Source organism: Salvelinus fontinalis, chromosome 37 (genome assembly GCF_029448725.1).
Source record: "Salvelinus fontinalis isolate EN_2023a chromosome 37, ASM2944872v1, whole genome shotgun sequence".
Classification (NCBI taxonomy): domain Eukaryota; kingdom Metazoa; phylum Chordata; class Actinopteri; order Salmoniformes; family Salmonidae; genus Salvelinus; species Salvelinus fontinalis.
The window spans coordinates 27,522,808-27,540,038 of NC_074701.1; the positions used below are offsets into that span (position 1 = coordinate 27,522,808).

At 46.0% G+C, this 17,231-nt stretch overlaps 1 protein-coding gene across 2 annotated transcripts in view; it reads right to left on the bottom strand.

The window, feature by feature from the left end:
* Positions 1–17,231, bottom strand: part of LOC129836447 (attractin-like protein 1) — a 331,683-nt gene that overhangs the window by 272,715 nt on the left and 41,737 nt on the right. For both annotated transcript variants that reach the window (XM_055902623.1, XM_055902622.1), the window contains exons 2-7: positions 13,109–13,192; positions 12,779–12,892; positions 10,468–10,596; positions 8,785–8,993; positions 3,594–3,768; positions 2,110–2,197 (exon numbers count right to left, since the gene is read on the bottom strand). In XM_055902623.1, coding sequence (XP_055758598.1) covers positions 2,110–2,197; positions 3,594–3,768; positions 8,785–8,993; positions 10,468–10,596; positions 12,779–12,892; positions 13,109–13,192 — 799 coding nt within the window. The remainder of the gene's footprint in view (positions 1–2,109; positions 2,198–3,593; positions 3,769–8,784; positions 8,994–10,467; positions 10,597–12,778; positions 12,893–13,108; positions 13,193–17,231) is intronic.

Here is a 17,231-nt window from a genome sequence, read left to right on the forward strand (position 1 = left end):
ATCTACTATTTCATTTCTGATCAACAACACTGCATTAGAGAATAATACCTTATCATAAAACCTTTAGACAATAAGTCCTTTCACGTTCCCCTTCAAAAAGAGAACGGTTCTGTAGTGAACTGATAAAATGAAAACGTCACAGCATGAGTCAGTGGGAGGTCAGAGATAAGGGGTTAGCGGTCAGGTCAGAGATAAGGGGTTAGCGGTCAGGTCAGAGATAAGGGGTTAGCGGTCAGGTCAGAGATAAGGGGTTAGCGGTCAGGTCAGAGATAAAGAGTTAGCGGTCAGGTCAGAGATAAGGGGTTAGCGGTCAGGTCAGAGATAAGGGGTTAGCGGTCAGGTCAGAGATAAGGGGTTAGCGGTCAGGTCAGAGATAAGGGGTTAGCGGTCAGGTCAGAGATAAGGGGTTAGCGGTCAGGTCAGAGATAAGGGGTTGGCGGTCAGGTCAGAGACAAGGGGTTGGCGGTCAGGTCAGAGACAAGGGGTTAGCGGTCAGGTCAGAGACAAGGGGTTAGCGGTCAGGTCAGAGATAAGGGGTTAGCGGTCAGGTCAGAGATAAGGGGTTAGCGGTCAGGTCAGAGATAAGGGGTTGGCGGTCAGGTCAGAGACAAGGGGTTAGCGGTCAGGTCAGAGACAAGGGGTTAGCGGTCAGGTCAGAGATAAGGGTTTAGCGGTCAGGTCAGAGACAAGGGGTTAGCGGTCAGGTCAGAGATAAGGGGTTAGCAGTCAGGTCAGAGACAAGGGGTTAGCAGTCAGGTCAGAGATAAGGGGTTAGCGGTCAGGTCAGAGACAAGGGGTTAGCAGTCAGGTCAGAGATAAGGGGTTAGCGGTCAGGTCAGAGAAAAGGGGTTAGCGGTCAGGTCAGAGATAAGGGGTTAGCGGTCAGGTCAGAGACAAGGGGTTAGCGGTCAGGTCAGAGATAAGGGGTTAGCGGTCAGGTCAGGGTCAAGATGCTTGCTCATCACCCAAATCCATCTGAAGTCATGACTGTGTTACTCTACGATAGAAATATAAACCCCTGGCATGTCCCAAACACAGACTGCAGCTTAGCCCAGTTCTAAAGGTATGTTAGTACATAGATCCTTTAACATTTGCAGTATTCCTTACAAGACAAAACAATTAGTGAGGTCTTCCATGGGGGTACCATTTTAAAGTATTGTAAACTGCAAGTAATGAAGTGAGAGTCGTTCCAAAATAAACTTCTCAGCCTTTCAAGCTATAAACTCTGAGCCGTAAAATACTACTTCCATTTAACTCACGTAAACAAAGCCGGATCCCCTTAGGTCACTAACTATAGTAAGACATCTAATAGAAAATCCATTTGTCCCTCTTCATGAAAGCGACCCAAACATTTAAGAGCTTAGCAGTAAAGAAAGAGTTTTAAGTCACACACACACACACACACACACACGCCAGAGGCAGACTTTCTATTTAACAGGGTTATTCAGACAGACTTCTATAGTTTCAAGGGAAGAAGAGAAAGAGCAAACAGATCAGATGTAGCCGTCATGCTTGTTCCCCCTGGTGAGCCGAAGAGTCAGTTAGCCAGAGCAAAGCCTGTAGCCCTGCTGCTCTCTGACCAACCCTGAGGGCCCCACATCCATCTTACTGCCATGTTATCTCTACTCAGACCCAGAGAGGCAATCCTCTTAACTCCCTCACCCAACAGAGAGAGAGAGGAAAAAGAGAAAATATATGTGAAGTAGAGAAACTCCCAGGAAACAAAAAGAGCCAGATAAGAGAGAGCCCTGTCTACACGTACAGAGCCCTGTCTACACGTACAGAGCCCTGTCTACACGTACAGAGCCCTGTCTACACGTACAGAGCCCTGTCTACACGTACAGAGCCCTGTCTACACGTACAGAGCCCTGTCTACACGTACAGAGCCCTGTCTACACGTACAGAGCCCTGTCTACACGTACAGAGCCCTGTCTACACGTACAGAGCCCTGTCTACACGTACAGAGCCCTGTCTACACGTACAGAGCCCTGTCTACATGTACAGAGCCCTGTCTACATGTACAGAGCCCTGTATAGTACCAGTCGATGACAAAAAGCTAAAAGGAACACATCCACCATGCTAGTGGGCTGTGACCATTATCTGCCTTACCTGGTAGAGAGCCAGAGAATGGCCGTATCTCTGCAGAGGGCCACTATTGATCGGCACCACGTCCCAAGTGCTGCTTTCCAGATTATAACTGCAGGGGGGAAGAGAGAGAGTCAGGCCTGAGCTATACAGAATATACAACAAAGAAATGGATGGAGAGAGTGGAGGGAGAAGAAATGGATGGAGAGAGTGGAGGGAGAAGAAATGGAACGACAGAGTGGAGGGAAAGAGAGAAAATGACAGAGAGACAAAAAGAGAAATAATTTGAAAACAAATCCTATTTTGATAAACTCCCATATCGATTAGGTGAAATACCAGTGTGCCATCACAGCAGAAGGATGTGTGACCTGTTGCCACAAGGGAAACCAGTGAAGAACAAACACCACTGCAAATACAAGCCATATTTATGTATATTTATTTTCCATTTTGTACATCGTTACAACATAGCCATAATATGACATTTGAAATGTGGCTTTGGCAATGTAAACATATGTTCCCAAGCCAATAAAGCCCTTTTATTTGAAAGAGAGGGAATGAAATCGAGAGAGAGAGAAAGAGCAAAAGACAGGAAGGAGACAAATATGGAGGTGGCAAGTAGACTTTAACTACATTTCCATCCACAGTTTTTATGCGAGTGAAGTCATACTGTACAAAACAAATCCCGACAGCTGTGATGTAACAGGAAATGACTGTACAATTTTATAAATGCCGACAGATCACTTCCTCGTTCCACCGGGTTGGATCTTTTTGCGTTGATAAAATTAATTATGCTCAAATTTGTGGTGGAAACGACTTTATGCGCAAATATGAATATAAAAACCATCATATCGAAGTAAACTTGGAGTCACGTGATGACATGGTTGTGGTCCTCCCACTACGACTCGGGAAAGCATGCAGTTTATTAGGTTACAGATTAAGTAAATGATGAACTTCACAGGGTGGTGAAAGTGCATAATGAGCTTGATGGTCCTTTTCAATAAATATCCAGGGTCTTATTCTGGTGACATGATGATCGATGCTTGACTGCCTTTTGACAAATAAAAATGTTCTCGCTCTAATCCATAATAATCTCATCATGTAGACTAGCCTACCTGCACCACCTACCTGCACTATATCGGCAAGCTGTTGGCTAGAGCACGTGTCAAGACCAGAGTCGCCACATTTACTACTTAACGCAACAATTTTTGTAGAATTCAGTAGAATTGAAAATGCGATGGAAACACAATGAACATTAGATTTGTATTCAGTACAAGAAAACTTAAGCGAAAAAGTACATTTGGTGTGCACTACGTCATCACAGACTGATTTTTATCTGCAACAAGTCAGTTTGGTGGAAACACACCACTGGGGAGAAAATGCCTATATTTTCTTTATGCAGATTTGAGAATACATGCATGACAATCTGTCGCCAACTGGATGGAAACCTAGCTACAGAGAGGTGAAGAGACAGACAGATATTCCAGGTCTCTCTTCAGTCAGTGCCTTACTTGAGCACCATGTGGAAGGAGCTGTAGTTGAAGCTGTATCCTCCGATGACCCACATGAGTTTCCCATGGACCACAGCCTTATGGGAGGCCCTGCCCAGGGACTGGCTGAAGGGCTTGACGTTAGACATCACCCAGTAAGACTCGGTGGATGGCACTGACAGAGCACAGTCTGGACCTGGAGAGGACAACACAACAAACTTACAAATGCATGCGAGTATGTGAGGTGCGTTTGTAGCAACATAATCTCTTCAACAACACTTTAATACATCTGACTAAATATGGTCCCACATCACCATCTGCTGGTGAAGAGCGTGACAACGCAGCTTATGTCATGATGATGGGGACAGCCATGACGGTGATGAACTCACATGGCTACTAGGACCCCACCACCCAGAGGCCGACTGGTGGCAGAACCATTAGTAGGTTTAATTAAGAGGGTCTCACTCTGATTCATCAAACCCCATTATGAGGAAGATCCCATGATACTGGCCCCTGTTGTCCCCTATTAGAGTGGAGGGAAGCCAGTGGACAGGGGGAATGGGGGGCTGTGATAAGGTCTAGGGGCCAGGACCCTGTCTAGCACAATACATCAGTGGAGAAAAACGCATTATGGAAATGACCAGTGACCAGCAACTCCGTGTCAGAGCATAGGACAGTCTGGACAGTCCTGGACACCATGCTGAACAGTACCGTCTCATTGAGAGGTGCTTGGTTGGTTCTACCCTGGACAGTTCCGTCTCATTGAGAGGTGATTGGTTGGTTCTACCCTGCTGGACAGTCCCGTCTCATTGAGAGTTGCTTGGGTGGTTCTACCCTGGACAGTTCCGTCTAATTGAGAGTTGCTTGGTTGGTTCTACCCTGGACAGTCCCGTCTCATTGAAAGTTGCTTGGTTGGTTCTACCCTGGACAGTCCCGTCTCATTGAGAGGTGCTTGGTTGGTTCTACCCTGGACAGTTCCGTCTCATTGAGAGGTGCTTGGGTGGTTCTACCCTGGACAGTCCCGTCTCATTGAGGTGACTGGGTGGTTCTACCCTGCTGGACAGTCCCGTCTCATTGAGAGGCGATTGGGTGGTTCTATCCTGTTGGACAGTTCCGTCTCATTGAGAGGCGATTGGGTGGTCCTACCCTGTTGGACAGTTCCGTCTCATTGAGAGGCGATTGGGTGGTTATACCCTGTTGGACAGTTCCGTCTCATTGAGAGGCGATTGGGTGGTTATACCCTGTTGGACAGTTCCGTCTCATTGAGGTGACTGGGTGGTTCTACCCTGCTGGACAGTCCCGTCTCATTGAGAGGCGATTGGGTGGTTATACCCTGTTGGACAGTTCCGTCTCATTGAGAGGCGATTGGGTGGTCCTACCCTGTTGGACAGTTCCGTCTCATTGAGAGGCGATTGGGTGGTTATACCCTGTTGGACAGTTCCGTCTCATTGAGAGGCGATTGGGTGGTTCTACCCTGCTGGACAGTTTCGTCTCATTGAGAGGTGATTGGTTGGTTCTACCCTGCTGGACAGTCCCGTCTCATTGAGAGGCGATTGGTTGGTTCTACCCTGCTGGACAGTTCCGTCTCATTGAGAGGCGATTGGTTGGTTCTACCCTGGACAGTCCCGTCTCATTGAGCGGTGATTGGTTGGTTCTACCCTGCTGGACAGTTCCGTCTCATTGAGAGGCGATTGGTTGGTTCTACCCTGCTGGACAGTTCCGTCTCATTGAGAGGCGATTGGTTGGTTCTACCCTGCTGGACAGTTCCGTCTCATTGAGAGCCGATTGGGTGGTTTTACCCTGCTGGACAGTTCCGTCTCATTGAGCGGTGATTGGTTGGTTCTACCCTGGACAGTCCCGTCTCATTGAGAGGTGATTGGATGGTTCTACCCTTCTGGACAGTTCCGTCTCAATGAGAGGTGCTTGGTTGGTTCTACCCTGCTGGACAGTCCCGTCTCATTGAGAGGTGATTGGATGGTTCTACCCTGCTGGACAGTTCCGTCTCATTGAGAGGTGCTTGGGTGGTTCTACCCTGGACAGTCCCGTCTCATTGAGAGGTGATTGGTTGGTTCTACCCTGCTGGACAGTTCCGTCTCATTGAGAGGTGATTGGTTGGTTCTACCCTGCTGGACAGTTCCGTCTCATTGAGAGGTGATTGGGTGGTTCTACCCTGGACAGTCCCGTCTCATTGAGAGGTGCTTGGGTGGTTCTACCCTGGACAGTCCCGTCTCATTGAGAGGTGCTTGGGTGGTTCTACCCTGGACAGCCCCGTCTCATTGAGAGGTGCTTGGGTGGTTCTACCCTGGACAGCCCCGTCTCATTGAGAGGTGCTTGGGTGGTTCTACCCTGGACAGTCCCGTCTCATTGAGAGGTGCTTGGGTGGTTCTACCCTGGACAGTCCCGTCTCATTGAGAGGTGCTTGGGTGGTTCTACCCTGGACAGCCCCGTCTCATTGAGAGGTGATTGGTTTGTTCTACCCTGCTGGACAGCCCCGTCTCATTGAGAGGTGCTTGGGTGGTTCTACCCTGGACAGTCCCGTCTCATTGAGAGGTGATTGGTTGGTTCTACCCTGCTGGACAGCCCCGTCTCATTGAGAGGTGCTTGGGTGGTTCTACCCTGCTGGACAGCCCCGTCTCATTGAGAGGTGCTTGGGTGGTTCTACCCTGGACAGTCCCGTCTCATTGAGAGGTGCTTGGTTGGTTCTACCCTGCTGGACAGCCCCGTCTCATTGAGAGGTGCTTGGGTGGTTCTACCCTGGACAGTCCCGTCTCATTGAGAGGTGCTTGGGTGGTTCTACCCTGGACAGTCCCGTCTCATTGAGAGGTGCTTGGGTGGTTCTACCCTGGACAGTCCCGTCTCATTGAGAGGTGCTTGGGTGGTTCTACCCTGGACAGTCCCGTCTCATTGAGAGGTGATTGGTTGGTTCTACCCTGCTGGACAGTCCCGTCTCATTGAGAGTTGGTTGGTTGGTTCTACCCTGGACAGCCCCGTCTCATTGAGAGGTGCTTGGGTGGTTCTACCCTGGACAGTCCCGTCTCATTGAGAGGTGCTTGGGTGGTTCTACCCTGGACAGTCCCGTCTCATTGAGAGGTGCTTGGGTGGTTCTACCCTGGACAGTCCCGTCTCATTGAGAGGTGCTTGGGTGGTTCTACCCTGGACAGTCCCGTCTCATTGAGAGGTGATTGGTTGGTTCTACCCTGCTGGACAGTCCCGTCTCATTGAGAGTTGGTTGGTTGGTTCTACCCTGGACAGTTCCGTCTCATTGAGAGGTGGTTGGGTGGTTCTACCCTGCTGGACAGTCCCGTCTCATTGAGAGTTGCTTGGGTGGTTCTACCCTGGACAGTTCCGTCTAATTGAGAGTTGCTTGGTTGGTTCTACCCTGGACAGTCCCGTCTCATTGAAAGTTGCTTGGTTGGTTCTACCCTGGACAGTCCCGTCTCATTGAGAGGTGCTTGGTTGGTTCTACCCTGGACAGTTCCGTCTCATTGAGAGGTGCTTGGGTGGTTCTACCCTGGACAGTCCCGTCTCATTGAGGTGACTGGGTGGTTCTACCCTGCTGGACAGTCCCGTCTCATTGAGAGGCGATTGGGTGGTTCTATCCTGTTGGACAGTTCCGTCTCATTGAGAGGCGATTGGGTGGTCCTACCCTGTTGGACAGTTCCGTCTCATTGAGAGGCGATTGGGTGGTTATACCCTGTTGGACAGTTCCGTCTCATTGAGAGGCGATTGGGTGGTTATACCCTGTTGGACAGTTCCGTCTCATTGAGGTGACTGGGTGGTTCTACCCTGCTGGACAGTCCCGTCTCATTGAGAGGCGATTGGGTGGTTATACCCTGTTGGACAGTTCCGTCTCATTGAGAGGCGATTGGGTGGTCCTACCCTGTTGGACAGTTCCGTCTCATTGAGAGGCGATTGGGTGGTTATACCCTGTTGGACAGTTCCGTCTCATTGAGAGGCGATTGGGTGGTTCTACCCTGCTGGACAGTTTCGTCTCATTGAGAGGCGATTGGGTGGTTATACCCTGTTGGACAGTTCCGTCTCATTGAGAGGCGATTGGGTGGTTATACCCTGTTGGACAGTTCCGTCTCATTGAGAGGCGATTGGGTGGTCCTACCCTGTTGGACAGTTCCGTCTCATTGAGAGGCGATTGGGTGGTTATACCCTGTTGGACAGTTCCGTCTCATTGAGAGGTGCTTGGGTGGTTCTACCCTGGACAGTCCCGTCTCATTGAGAGGTGCTTGGTTGGTTCTACCCTGCTGGACAGCCCCGTCTCATTGAGAGGTGCTTGGGTGGTTCTACCCTGGACAGTCCCGTCTCATTGAGAGGTGCTTGGGTGGTTCTACCCTGGACAGTCCCGTCTCATTGAGAGGTGCTTGGGTGGTTCTACCCTGGACAGTCCCGTCTCATTGAGAGGTGCTTGGGTGGTTCTACCCTGGACAGTCCCGTCTCATTGAGAGGTGCTTGGGTGGTTCTACCCTGGACAGTCCCGTCTCATTGAGAGGTGCTTGGGTGGTTCTACCCTGGACAGTCCCGTCTCATTGAGAGGTGCTTGGGTGGTTCTACTTTAAATAAGACATGTTAATACATCACCATACAGTATTCAGGAACAGTAGAGATCAAGTCAATGCATGGTTATACTAAGAGGATACCTAGACCAGCGACCCACCAGGTGTAAGAACAAAACCTCCAGCACCACTAGGTGGCAGACATGGAACATAAGAGCTCCTCTTAGTCAACAGCCAAGCAAGTGTTGTATTTAGTATAGCCTGTATGAAAACGGACTGGATGGGTCATTTTAAATAAGATCATGCCGAAACCGATGGTCTTCCACCTTCATCTCAAGATTAGATTGTTAGAGCATGGGATACTCAACATGAAAAAGGCTCCAACTACCAAGCTGTCAAAACAGTGTCCGCTATTATCTAACAGACTACAACATGACCTCATTCCCTTCATCTAAACTAAGACTGTCATATCTGCTGAGCACTTCAGATGTCAGCTTTTATCACTGTAACATATGAAACATGGTCTCTGTGCCTCTCTTCACAGTTCTCCTTTCAGCCAGAAGATGGCAGTGGGACTCAATCTACAAGAACAAAAATAACTTACCTTTGTCATTGAAGATTGAATGAACCCTATGAACCAACATGAAGATACCACACCACAATATTGTGAAAACTTTGACACGATATAACCATAGCACTAGCCAGACCTTGCCAGCTGTCGTTGCAGACACAACTCTTCTCCCCAGTAAGGTCACAGTAGCCCTGGTCGGGGCTGCCACAGTTGTTCCTGCAGTAGGGGATGTCACAGGCCTCGCCCTTCCAGTACTTCTCACACTCGCAGTACACCCGGCTGGCGATGGAGTTCCCTGTGCTGCACTTCCCATGACTGGAGCAGTTATTGGGGCACGAGTTGACCCTGTAGACCCAGAATGGAGAGATGGTGAATTAAATGAGTGAAAGCATGAGACCATGGCAGGGATGGGGAAGTACATTTGGAAAGGTTATCATTTTAAATAAGAATTTGCTCTTAATTCACTTACTTGTATCAATAAATGTTGAATAAAAATAAATAAATAATTGAGGACAAACAAACAGCTGAAAGAATGATTTATTGACAGAGGTGATTGACATTTATTGGGGTATGTGTTTTCAGGGAGCATAACAGATACTGAGTGAGATACAGAGAAATGGAGAGAGAATTAAAGAGATGTGCAGACAAAAGAATAGAGAAAGAGGGAAGGTAGACAGAAACAGAAGGAGGTCAAGGATCCAGGATAATACATGGGCTTTTCAGCAACAGGGGGACTATAATGTTTACCGCTGTGACAAGTGTTGCTATGGCAACACCTTTATGGCCACATGGTGTGTGTCTGTGCTGGAGGCCTCGAGGCTGAGCTTGACTTATTTGAAAGCCCATCTTTCTCTTTGGCTGCTGCTTTCTGAGACAACCCAATGAATTCATTTTCAGAATCACACACACACACGCACATGTATCTCCTATGTTAAGGGGTGTCATCCTCTCAGCTGTAATGCCAATTCCCAGCTACTCTTGTGACAGACATTGTAGACCCTCATCTCCAGGGTCTACAATGTGGCCTAGAGAGTCTGAAGTTGTATGTGTGCAGTAGTGCTGAGCGATTAACAGACATGTTGGTTATTTATTTTCAGTTTTGTAAACAACTAATTGAAAAACACCATTTCAATTATTTGAATTCCATTTCAGAATTTTTTTTTTCTGTGAGCTCAATGCACAAATTGCAGTTTTTCTAGAGATAAATCTGATCTTGCCTGAACTGTGCAATGTAGTAGGGAGCCAATGTTCCACATAGTTTAGAAGAGAAAACATGATAATTAACTACAATGACCATAATCCATTGCGCGGCTACTTGTCCGGTCTGTTTCTTTTAAGCTTACTACATAAGAGACAGCAGAATGCGCGGTCAAGAGGAGATACCTCGAAGAAACTGCTCTCAATATATCTCTACCTGAAAATACACGAGCCAAGTGTTTAATAGTTGGTATTCAGCAGTCATAAAAGTATGGCTTATTTACTTTGAAGAACTACAAAATAGTGATTTGTCAGACCGCATAGGTAGCAGCTCTAAAGAGATGTGATTATGACTAGGAATGAAATAATAAAGTCATCAAATAAAACAAATGTAATATTTTATTCAAGTGAAATAAATGATGGTTAATAAGTGATAAGCAGTAATGGGCAGTCACTACCATCATGGAACTGTTATTTTAAATTTAAAACTTTACCTTTATTTAACTAGGCAAGTCAGTTAAGACTTGTCTGCTACTGAGCCAGAGACTTCCCTATTGGTCATATATGGTATAGGTGAGGATTTTGACTGTGAATGTAGTGTGTATGGGCTGGGGCTACTCACGAGTAGGAGATGTGGAATCCAGTCAGGTTGTAGGCAGCGTCACTGAAAAAGTGCAACAGTGCATATCCAGAGGTGGCTACCACTTCCGGAACAGTCTCATTCCCTCTCGTTTCCGGGACAACAAGACCGCTGTGGGAGAAAAATAAAAATACATTACGCGCACGCAACGCACGCACACCCACACACACACACTCGTTAAGCTCCAAAGCTTGCTGGATAAATGATCGCTCTTTGCTTGACTGCTGAGCTGGTTTGCTGTCACCATGAAAACCCCCCTCCCCTCCTTACATCATTGGGAGAAAGTGACTCCTTCCTCTCTCGGGATCGATCCCTCCATTGCATGGAGGATCAAACTCAGGCCTGCACTGCACAGCTCAATCAAGGTCATCAAAGAGGGAGGAGAAATCCGCTACCCACCGGGAAGACCACAACCAGGTTCAACACAAAGACCACACAGCCAATACTGATGGACACGGGGAGAGTCCATATAGAAGGACCCCCAGTAGAAGGAATTACATTAGGGACCTATTCTTCAAAGGGGGAGGGAGGGAGGGAGGGTGGGTGGAGAATACTACTTCTAAAGACTGGAGAGGAGGAACACCTAAAACAGGCCTAAGAGCTACACTGAACTAAAATATAAATGCAACAATTTCAAAGGTTTTACTGAGTTACAGTTCATATAAGGAAATCAGTGAAATGAAATAAATTCATTAGGCTCTAATCTATGGATTTCGTGTCGGGAATATAGATATGCATCCGCTGGTCACGGATACCTTTAAAAAAGGCAAGGGCGTGGATCAGAAAACCAGTCAGTATCTGGTGTGACCACCATTTGCCTCATGCAGCGCGACATCTCCTTCGCATAGTTGATCAGGCTGTTGTTCATAGTAGCCTGAGATGTTGTCCCACTCCTCTTCAATGGCTGTGCGAAGTTGATGGATATTGGCGGGAACTGGAACACGCTATCGTACAGGTCGATCCAGAGCATCCCAAACATGCTCAATGGGTGACATGTCTGGTGAGTATGCAGGCAATGGAAGAACAGACATTTTCAGCTTCCACGAATTGTGTAGATCCTTGCGACATGGGACCGTGCTTGTTACCATGCTGTAACATGAGATGATGGCAGAGGATGAATGGCACAACAATGGGCCTCGGGATCTCGTCACGATATCTCTGTGCATTCAAATTGCCGTCGATAAAATGCAATTGCGCTCGTTGTCCGTAGCTCATGCCTGCCTATACAGTAACCTCACCGCCACCATGGGCACTCTGTTGACAACATTGACATCAGAAAACCGCTCGCCCACACTACGCCATCTGCTATCTGCCCAGTACAGTTGATACCAGGATTCATCTGTGATGAGCACACTTCTCCAGCGTCCCAGTGGCCATCGAAGGTGAACATTTGCCCACTGAAGTCAGTTACGACGCCGAACTGCAGTCAGGTCAAAACCCTGGTGAGGACGACGAACATTCAGATGAGCTTCCCCGGTTTTTTGGTTGTGCAAACCCACAGTTTCGTCAGCTGTCCGGGTGGCTGGTCTCAGACAATCCCGCAGGCGAAGAAGCCGAATGTGGAGGTCTTGGGCTGCCGTGGTTACATGTGGTCTGAGGTTGAGGCCAGTTGGATGTACTGCCAAATTCTCTAAAACGACGTTGGAGGCGGCCTATGGTAGAGAAATTAACATTAAATTCTCTGGCAACAGCTCTGGTGGACATTCCTCCAGTCAGCATGCCAATTGCACACTCCCTCAAAACTTGAGACATCTGTGGAATTGTGGTGTGAGAGAACTGCACATTTTAGATTGGCCTTTTATTGTCCCCAGCACAAGGTGCACCTGTGTAATGATCATGCTGTTTAATCAGCTTCTTGATATGCCACACCTGTCAGGTGGATGGATTATCTTGGCAAAGATGAAATGCTCACAAACAGGGACGTTAACAAATTTGTGCACAACATTTGAAAGAAACAAGCTTTTTGTCTATATGGAACATTTCTGGGATCTTTAATTTCAGCTCATGAAACATCAGACCAACACTTTACATGTTGCGTTCATATTTTTACTCAGTGTAAATGCAGAATATTAATCAATTGATAACACCCACTCGTTACCTATAATGGAAAGAGAGAACAATTCCTCTTCAGCTAGCCAGTATTCTGAATCATCACTGTGTGGATTCTATGTAGCGGCATGTGATCCGCCCAACTAGGTTTGAGGTATACAGTATTTGGTGTTCGTGCATGTACAGTTGACTGCATACTAGAGAGTACACACGTATGTACATGCATACAGCATGATGATCTCACCTGAATACTGCAACCAGAGGTGCATAGATGGAGTCTCCATCGTAGACGTACATGTGGTCCCAGCTGCATTCCGTGGCAAAATGGTTGAAGCGCAACCTGAGCACAGCGTTTGGGCTGGACGACAGAACATAGAGGTTTAAAATGGGTAGGTATTGGGCTGCAGTAGTAACTACAACACTGCCCCCGATGATCAGGAGTCTTTACATTAGTCAAAGAGTTTAACATGAAGACCACTGAAAAATAACACATCAGTCTAAAAATGAATGCATACTGTACAGAATATAGATAGAAGAGGGTATGAACAGAGGAAAGAGAGAAAGAGCTACTTACTAGCTCTCGATCAGCCAGGTGCACTTAGTCTTGTACTTGTAGTTGATAGGTCCATCTGTGAGGGAACCTGATGGCTCTGTTAACCTGGCAAAGAGTGAAAAGCAACAATTAAAAAATGGAGGAAGATGGACGAACAGATAGCTCACAGAGGGGGAGGTTATAGGGTATAGCAGTGTTTCCCCTATATTCATTTAGCAGCGGTGGCCTACCACTGCTAAATATTTGCAACCACTCCAAAAAATGTTAATAAAATCCACTTTTTCAAGCTAAAAGACGATGGCCAGAGCTTACCAACCATTTTGCACAACAATATAAGTCAATGAGTAATTGTTTTAGTCAAAGTATGAAGTAGTTGTGCTTCAAGTAACAAATTAGAATGTGTGACTTTGGGTGTTTTCGTGAGTCTTACGTGTCTTTTCCTATGAGATGACATGCCAATTCTTTTCAGCCTACATTTTGTTTCAGGGCTGGGTTTTATTTCAATGTTACCACCCACCAGCATGGCAATGTTTATTAAGCAGAAACAACTGCTGGAAATTCTTCCTATTTGCGAGTCGTCTGAGAGCCAAACAGCTTTTCTCTGTAGCCTACACTTGGGATTCCACTAGATAAAACAGCCAGATATTGTCAAAATTGGCTATATCGTACAAATTCCTGAAAACAAAAATTAGCTTTGATCTTACTTTATGGTTAGGGTTAGGCCAGCATTTCCCAAACTCGGTCCTCAAAGCTTGATGATTAGTTGATTATTACAATCAGCGTGTGTAGTGCTAGGGCAAAAACCAAAACGTGCACTCCTTGGGGTCCCCAGGACAGAGTTTGGGAAACACTGGGTTAGGCTAAGGTTAGCAGTCTAGTTAGGCTAAGGTTAGCAGTCTGGTTAGGCTAAGGTTAGCAGTCTGGTTAGGCTAAGGTTAGCAGTCTGGTTAGGCTAAGGTTAGCAGTCTGGTTAGGCTAAGGTTAGCAGTCTGGTTAGGCTAAGGTTAGCAGTCTGGTTAGGCTAAGGTTAGCAGTCTGGTTAGGCTAAGGTTAGCAGTCTGGTTAGGCTAAGGTTAGCAGTCTGGTTAGGGTAAGGTTAGTAGTCTGGTTAGGGTAAGGTTAGTAGTCTGGTTAGGGTAAGGTTAGCAGTCTGGTTAGGGTAAGGTTAGCAGTCTGGTTAGGGTAAAGGTGAGAGTCAGGTTTAAAAATCAGATTTTAAGAGAAAGTAGAAATAGACAGGGTTTATAACTTTGTGGCTGTGTTAATTAGTGACCACCCTACACTTGGGCGCCTTACCATAGAGTAAATTAAAATGGGGGGGGGGGTCAAAGTGATGTTTTTGCACCTCACATTTTTTACCCGCAAAATATCCCAATCTAGTGTATATGAAACTTTGTCAAGTTTCACTTATTTTTGAGCTAGTCTGCATAGAAATAAAATATAACAATTTTATACAAATGGTAAACCCCGCTCCCCCCGTCACCCCACCACTAACGTTTTAGGCAAATTAGTTTTGCATGGCCTCGATGCAGGGTTTGCTCATTTTCAACCATTCCATTGATCCTAAATAGAGATCTCCACCCTCACAGGGTACCAGGCCATGCAAAAAAAACGTGCACATTAATTCAATAAAACACTCCAACCCGTTCACTAGTTAGGCTATCCATACTACCAGAGGTTATATTCTTTCTTTTTCTATGGCGGATTCGTGGCTGCAATTTAGACAATGCATTGATATATAGCTGCACAATTTAGACAACGCTAGCTAGCTTGCAGAAATTAAGAGAGAACAAAGAATATAGCTATTTTGATCATGTCCCTGTGCATGTCCAAATATTAATGACGTCTGGAATCCGACACGATTTCACTGGAATTATCAAAAAGGCAGTGGTGTAAAGTACTTAAGTAAAAATACTTTAAAGTACGACTTAAGTAGTTTTTTGGGGTATCTGTACTTTACTACTTATATTTTTGCCAACTTTTACTTTTTCTTCACTACATTCCTAAAGAAAATAATGTACTTTTTACTCCACACATTTTCCTTGACACCCAAAAGTACTCATTACATTTTGACAAGAAAATGGTCAAAATCACACACTTATCAACATCCCTGGTCATCCCTACTGCCTCTGATCTGGCGGACTCACTAAACACAAATGCTTCGTTTGTAAATTATGTCTGAGTGTCGGAGTGTGCCCCTGGCTATCCGTCAATAAAAAGAAAGAAAATTGTTCCGTCTGGTTTGCTTAATATACGGAATTTGAAATGGTTTATACTTGTCCTTTTGATACTTAAGTACATTTTAGAAGTTCCATTTACTTTTGATACTTAAGTACATTTAAAACCAAATACTTTTCACTTTTACTTGAGTCATTTTCTATTAAGTTATCTTTACATTTACTCAGGTATGACAATTGAGTACTTTTTCTCCCACTGTCAAATGGCAAGAGTCAGACAACGTCAACAACTGGTATAGGCATAGCTTAGCTGAAACTCATTTATTGACAGGTAGGATGCTAATCTTTTTCTGAAATAATTATTATGACAGTCTTAATTATTATGGTAGTCGAAACTGAAATGGTGCTGACATAACCTTAGCTAGGTAATGAAAGTTATCATGCTAGCTAGTTCCACTGACACCTGTCAGTGGCCTAAATGTTGTTATTTCTCTACTACACCACAATGTTCCCACTCCCAATTTCTGAATATGTATTAGCAGCATGCATCAGTCTTTGAGCTGGAACCTAAACATGAATTTCCGCTCTAGGACAGGAATTACTCGAAATAGGTCCAGCAACTTCCTCTGAGGTGGGCCTTTAAATGAACAGTGCAAGATTTTGTGAATGAAGCCTTTTTCCCCTACTTACCCATATAATCAGATGAACTCATCGATACCATTTTATGTCTCTGCATGCAGTCTGAAGGAAGTTGCTAACATGCGTTAGCGTAAACGCTTACTAGCGTTAGGCCAATGACTGGAAGTGTATGGGAACAGTACGCATGATGGTCGCATAGACTTTCAGTCAATATGCTAACGCGAGTTAGCAATGGCTTGCATATGAGCACATCACCGTGATTCAGCTACTGTACATTTCCTGTCAATGAGTATTGTCTGAGGTGTGGCAGGAAGCCTAGCGGTTAGAGTGTTGGGCCAATAACCGAAAGGTCGCTGGTTCGAATCCCGAGCCGACTAGGTCAAAAACCTATTGCTGTGCCCTTGAGCATTCAACCCTAATTGCTCCTGTAAGTTGATCTGGATAAGAGCGTCTGGTAAATGTGTGTGGGGGTGTGTGTGTGTGTGTGTGCGTGCGTGCTAGCGTCTGTTTGTGTGTGCAGTGGCGTTCTCTAAATGTGGCCACAATGACAGCATTCCTCATCTCAAATGAGGAATTGAGGGACAGATATGAGTCTGCTTTAAGGGGTCCTTAACTGAAAAAGAATCCCAACGTCCATCTCAACCAATTACACTGAAACCACAAGTGTTATAGGAAATCATTAGCTCTCCCATTCAGAAAGCATCTGTCTTGTTTACTGGACAACACCTCCATCTACAGCCACACAGAGACTATTAGACAATGCTATTCTCTGGTCACCCTGACGTAATGGGACAAAATGGAAGACTACTGAAGGAGAGCCAGGAGCTGATGTCTTCAGGATATTGACATGGGTTAAACAAAGCGCAAGTCACCATTATCTGATATATTATTGTCACTGCTGGGAGCCTGGGACACTGTGGTCACACTGGCACCCAGCCACATCACTTCCTGGTATCAGCCTTGACAACAAACCATCCAACAAAACTGTGTGTGTGTGTGTGCGTGCATGCGTGCGTGCGTGCGTGCGTGTGTGTGTGTGTGTGTGGTGTTTGTTTTACTATCCTTGTGGGGACCAGAAGTAAAACAAGGAACATTTTGCTGGTCCCCACAAGGAAAAATGATATTTTAAGTTTAGGCGTTACGGTTAGAATTAGGGTTTTGGGATTAAGGTAAAGTTTAGGGCTTGGTTAAGAGTTAGGGTAAATAGGATTTTTAATGAGAATCAATTGTTTGGTCGCTTCAAGGAGAGTAAAACAAACATATCTGTGTGCTTGTGTGACGAGGGGCAGCGACTGTCTCTTATTCACACATCAGCAGTGACCTTATGA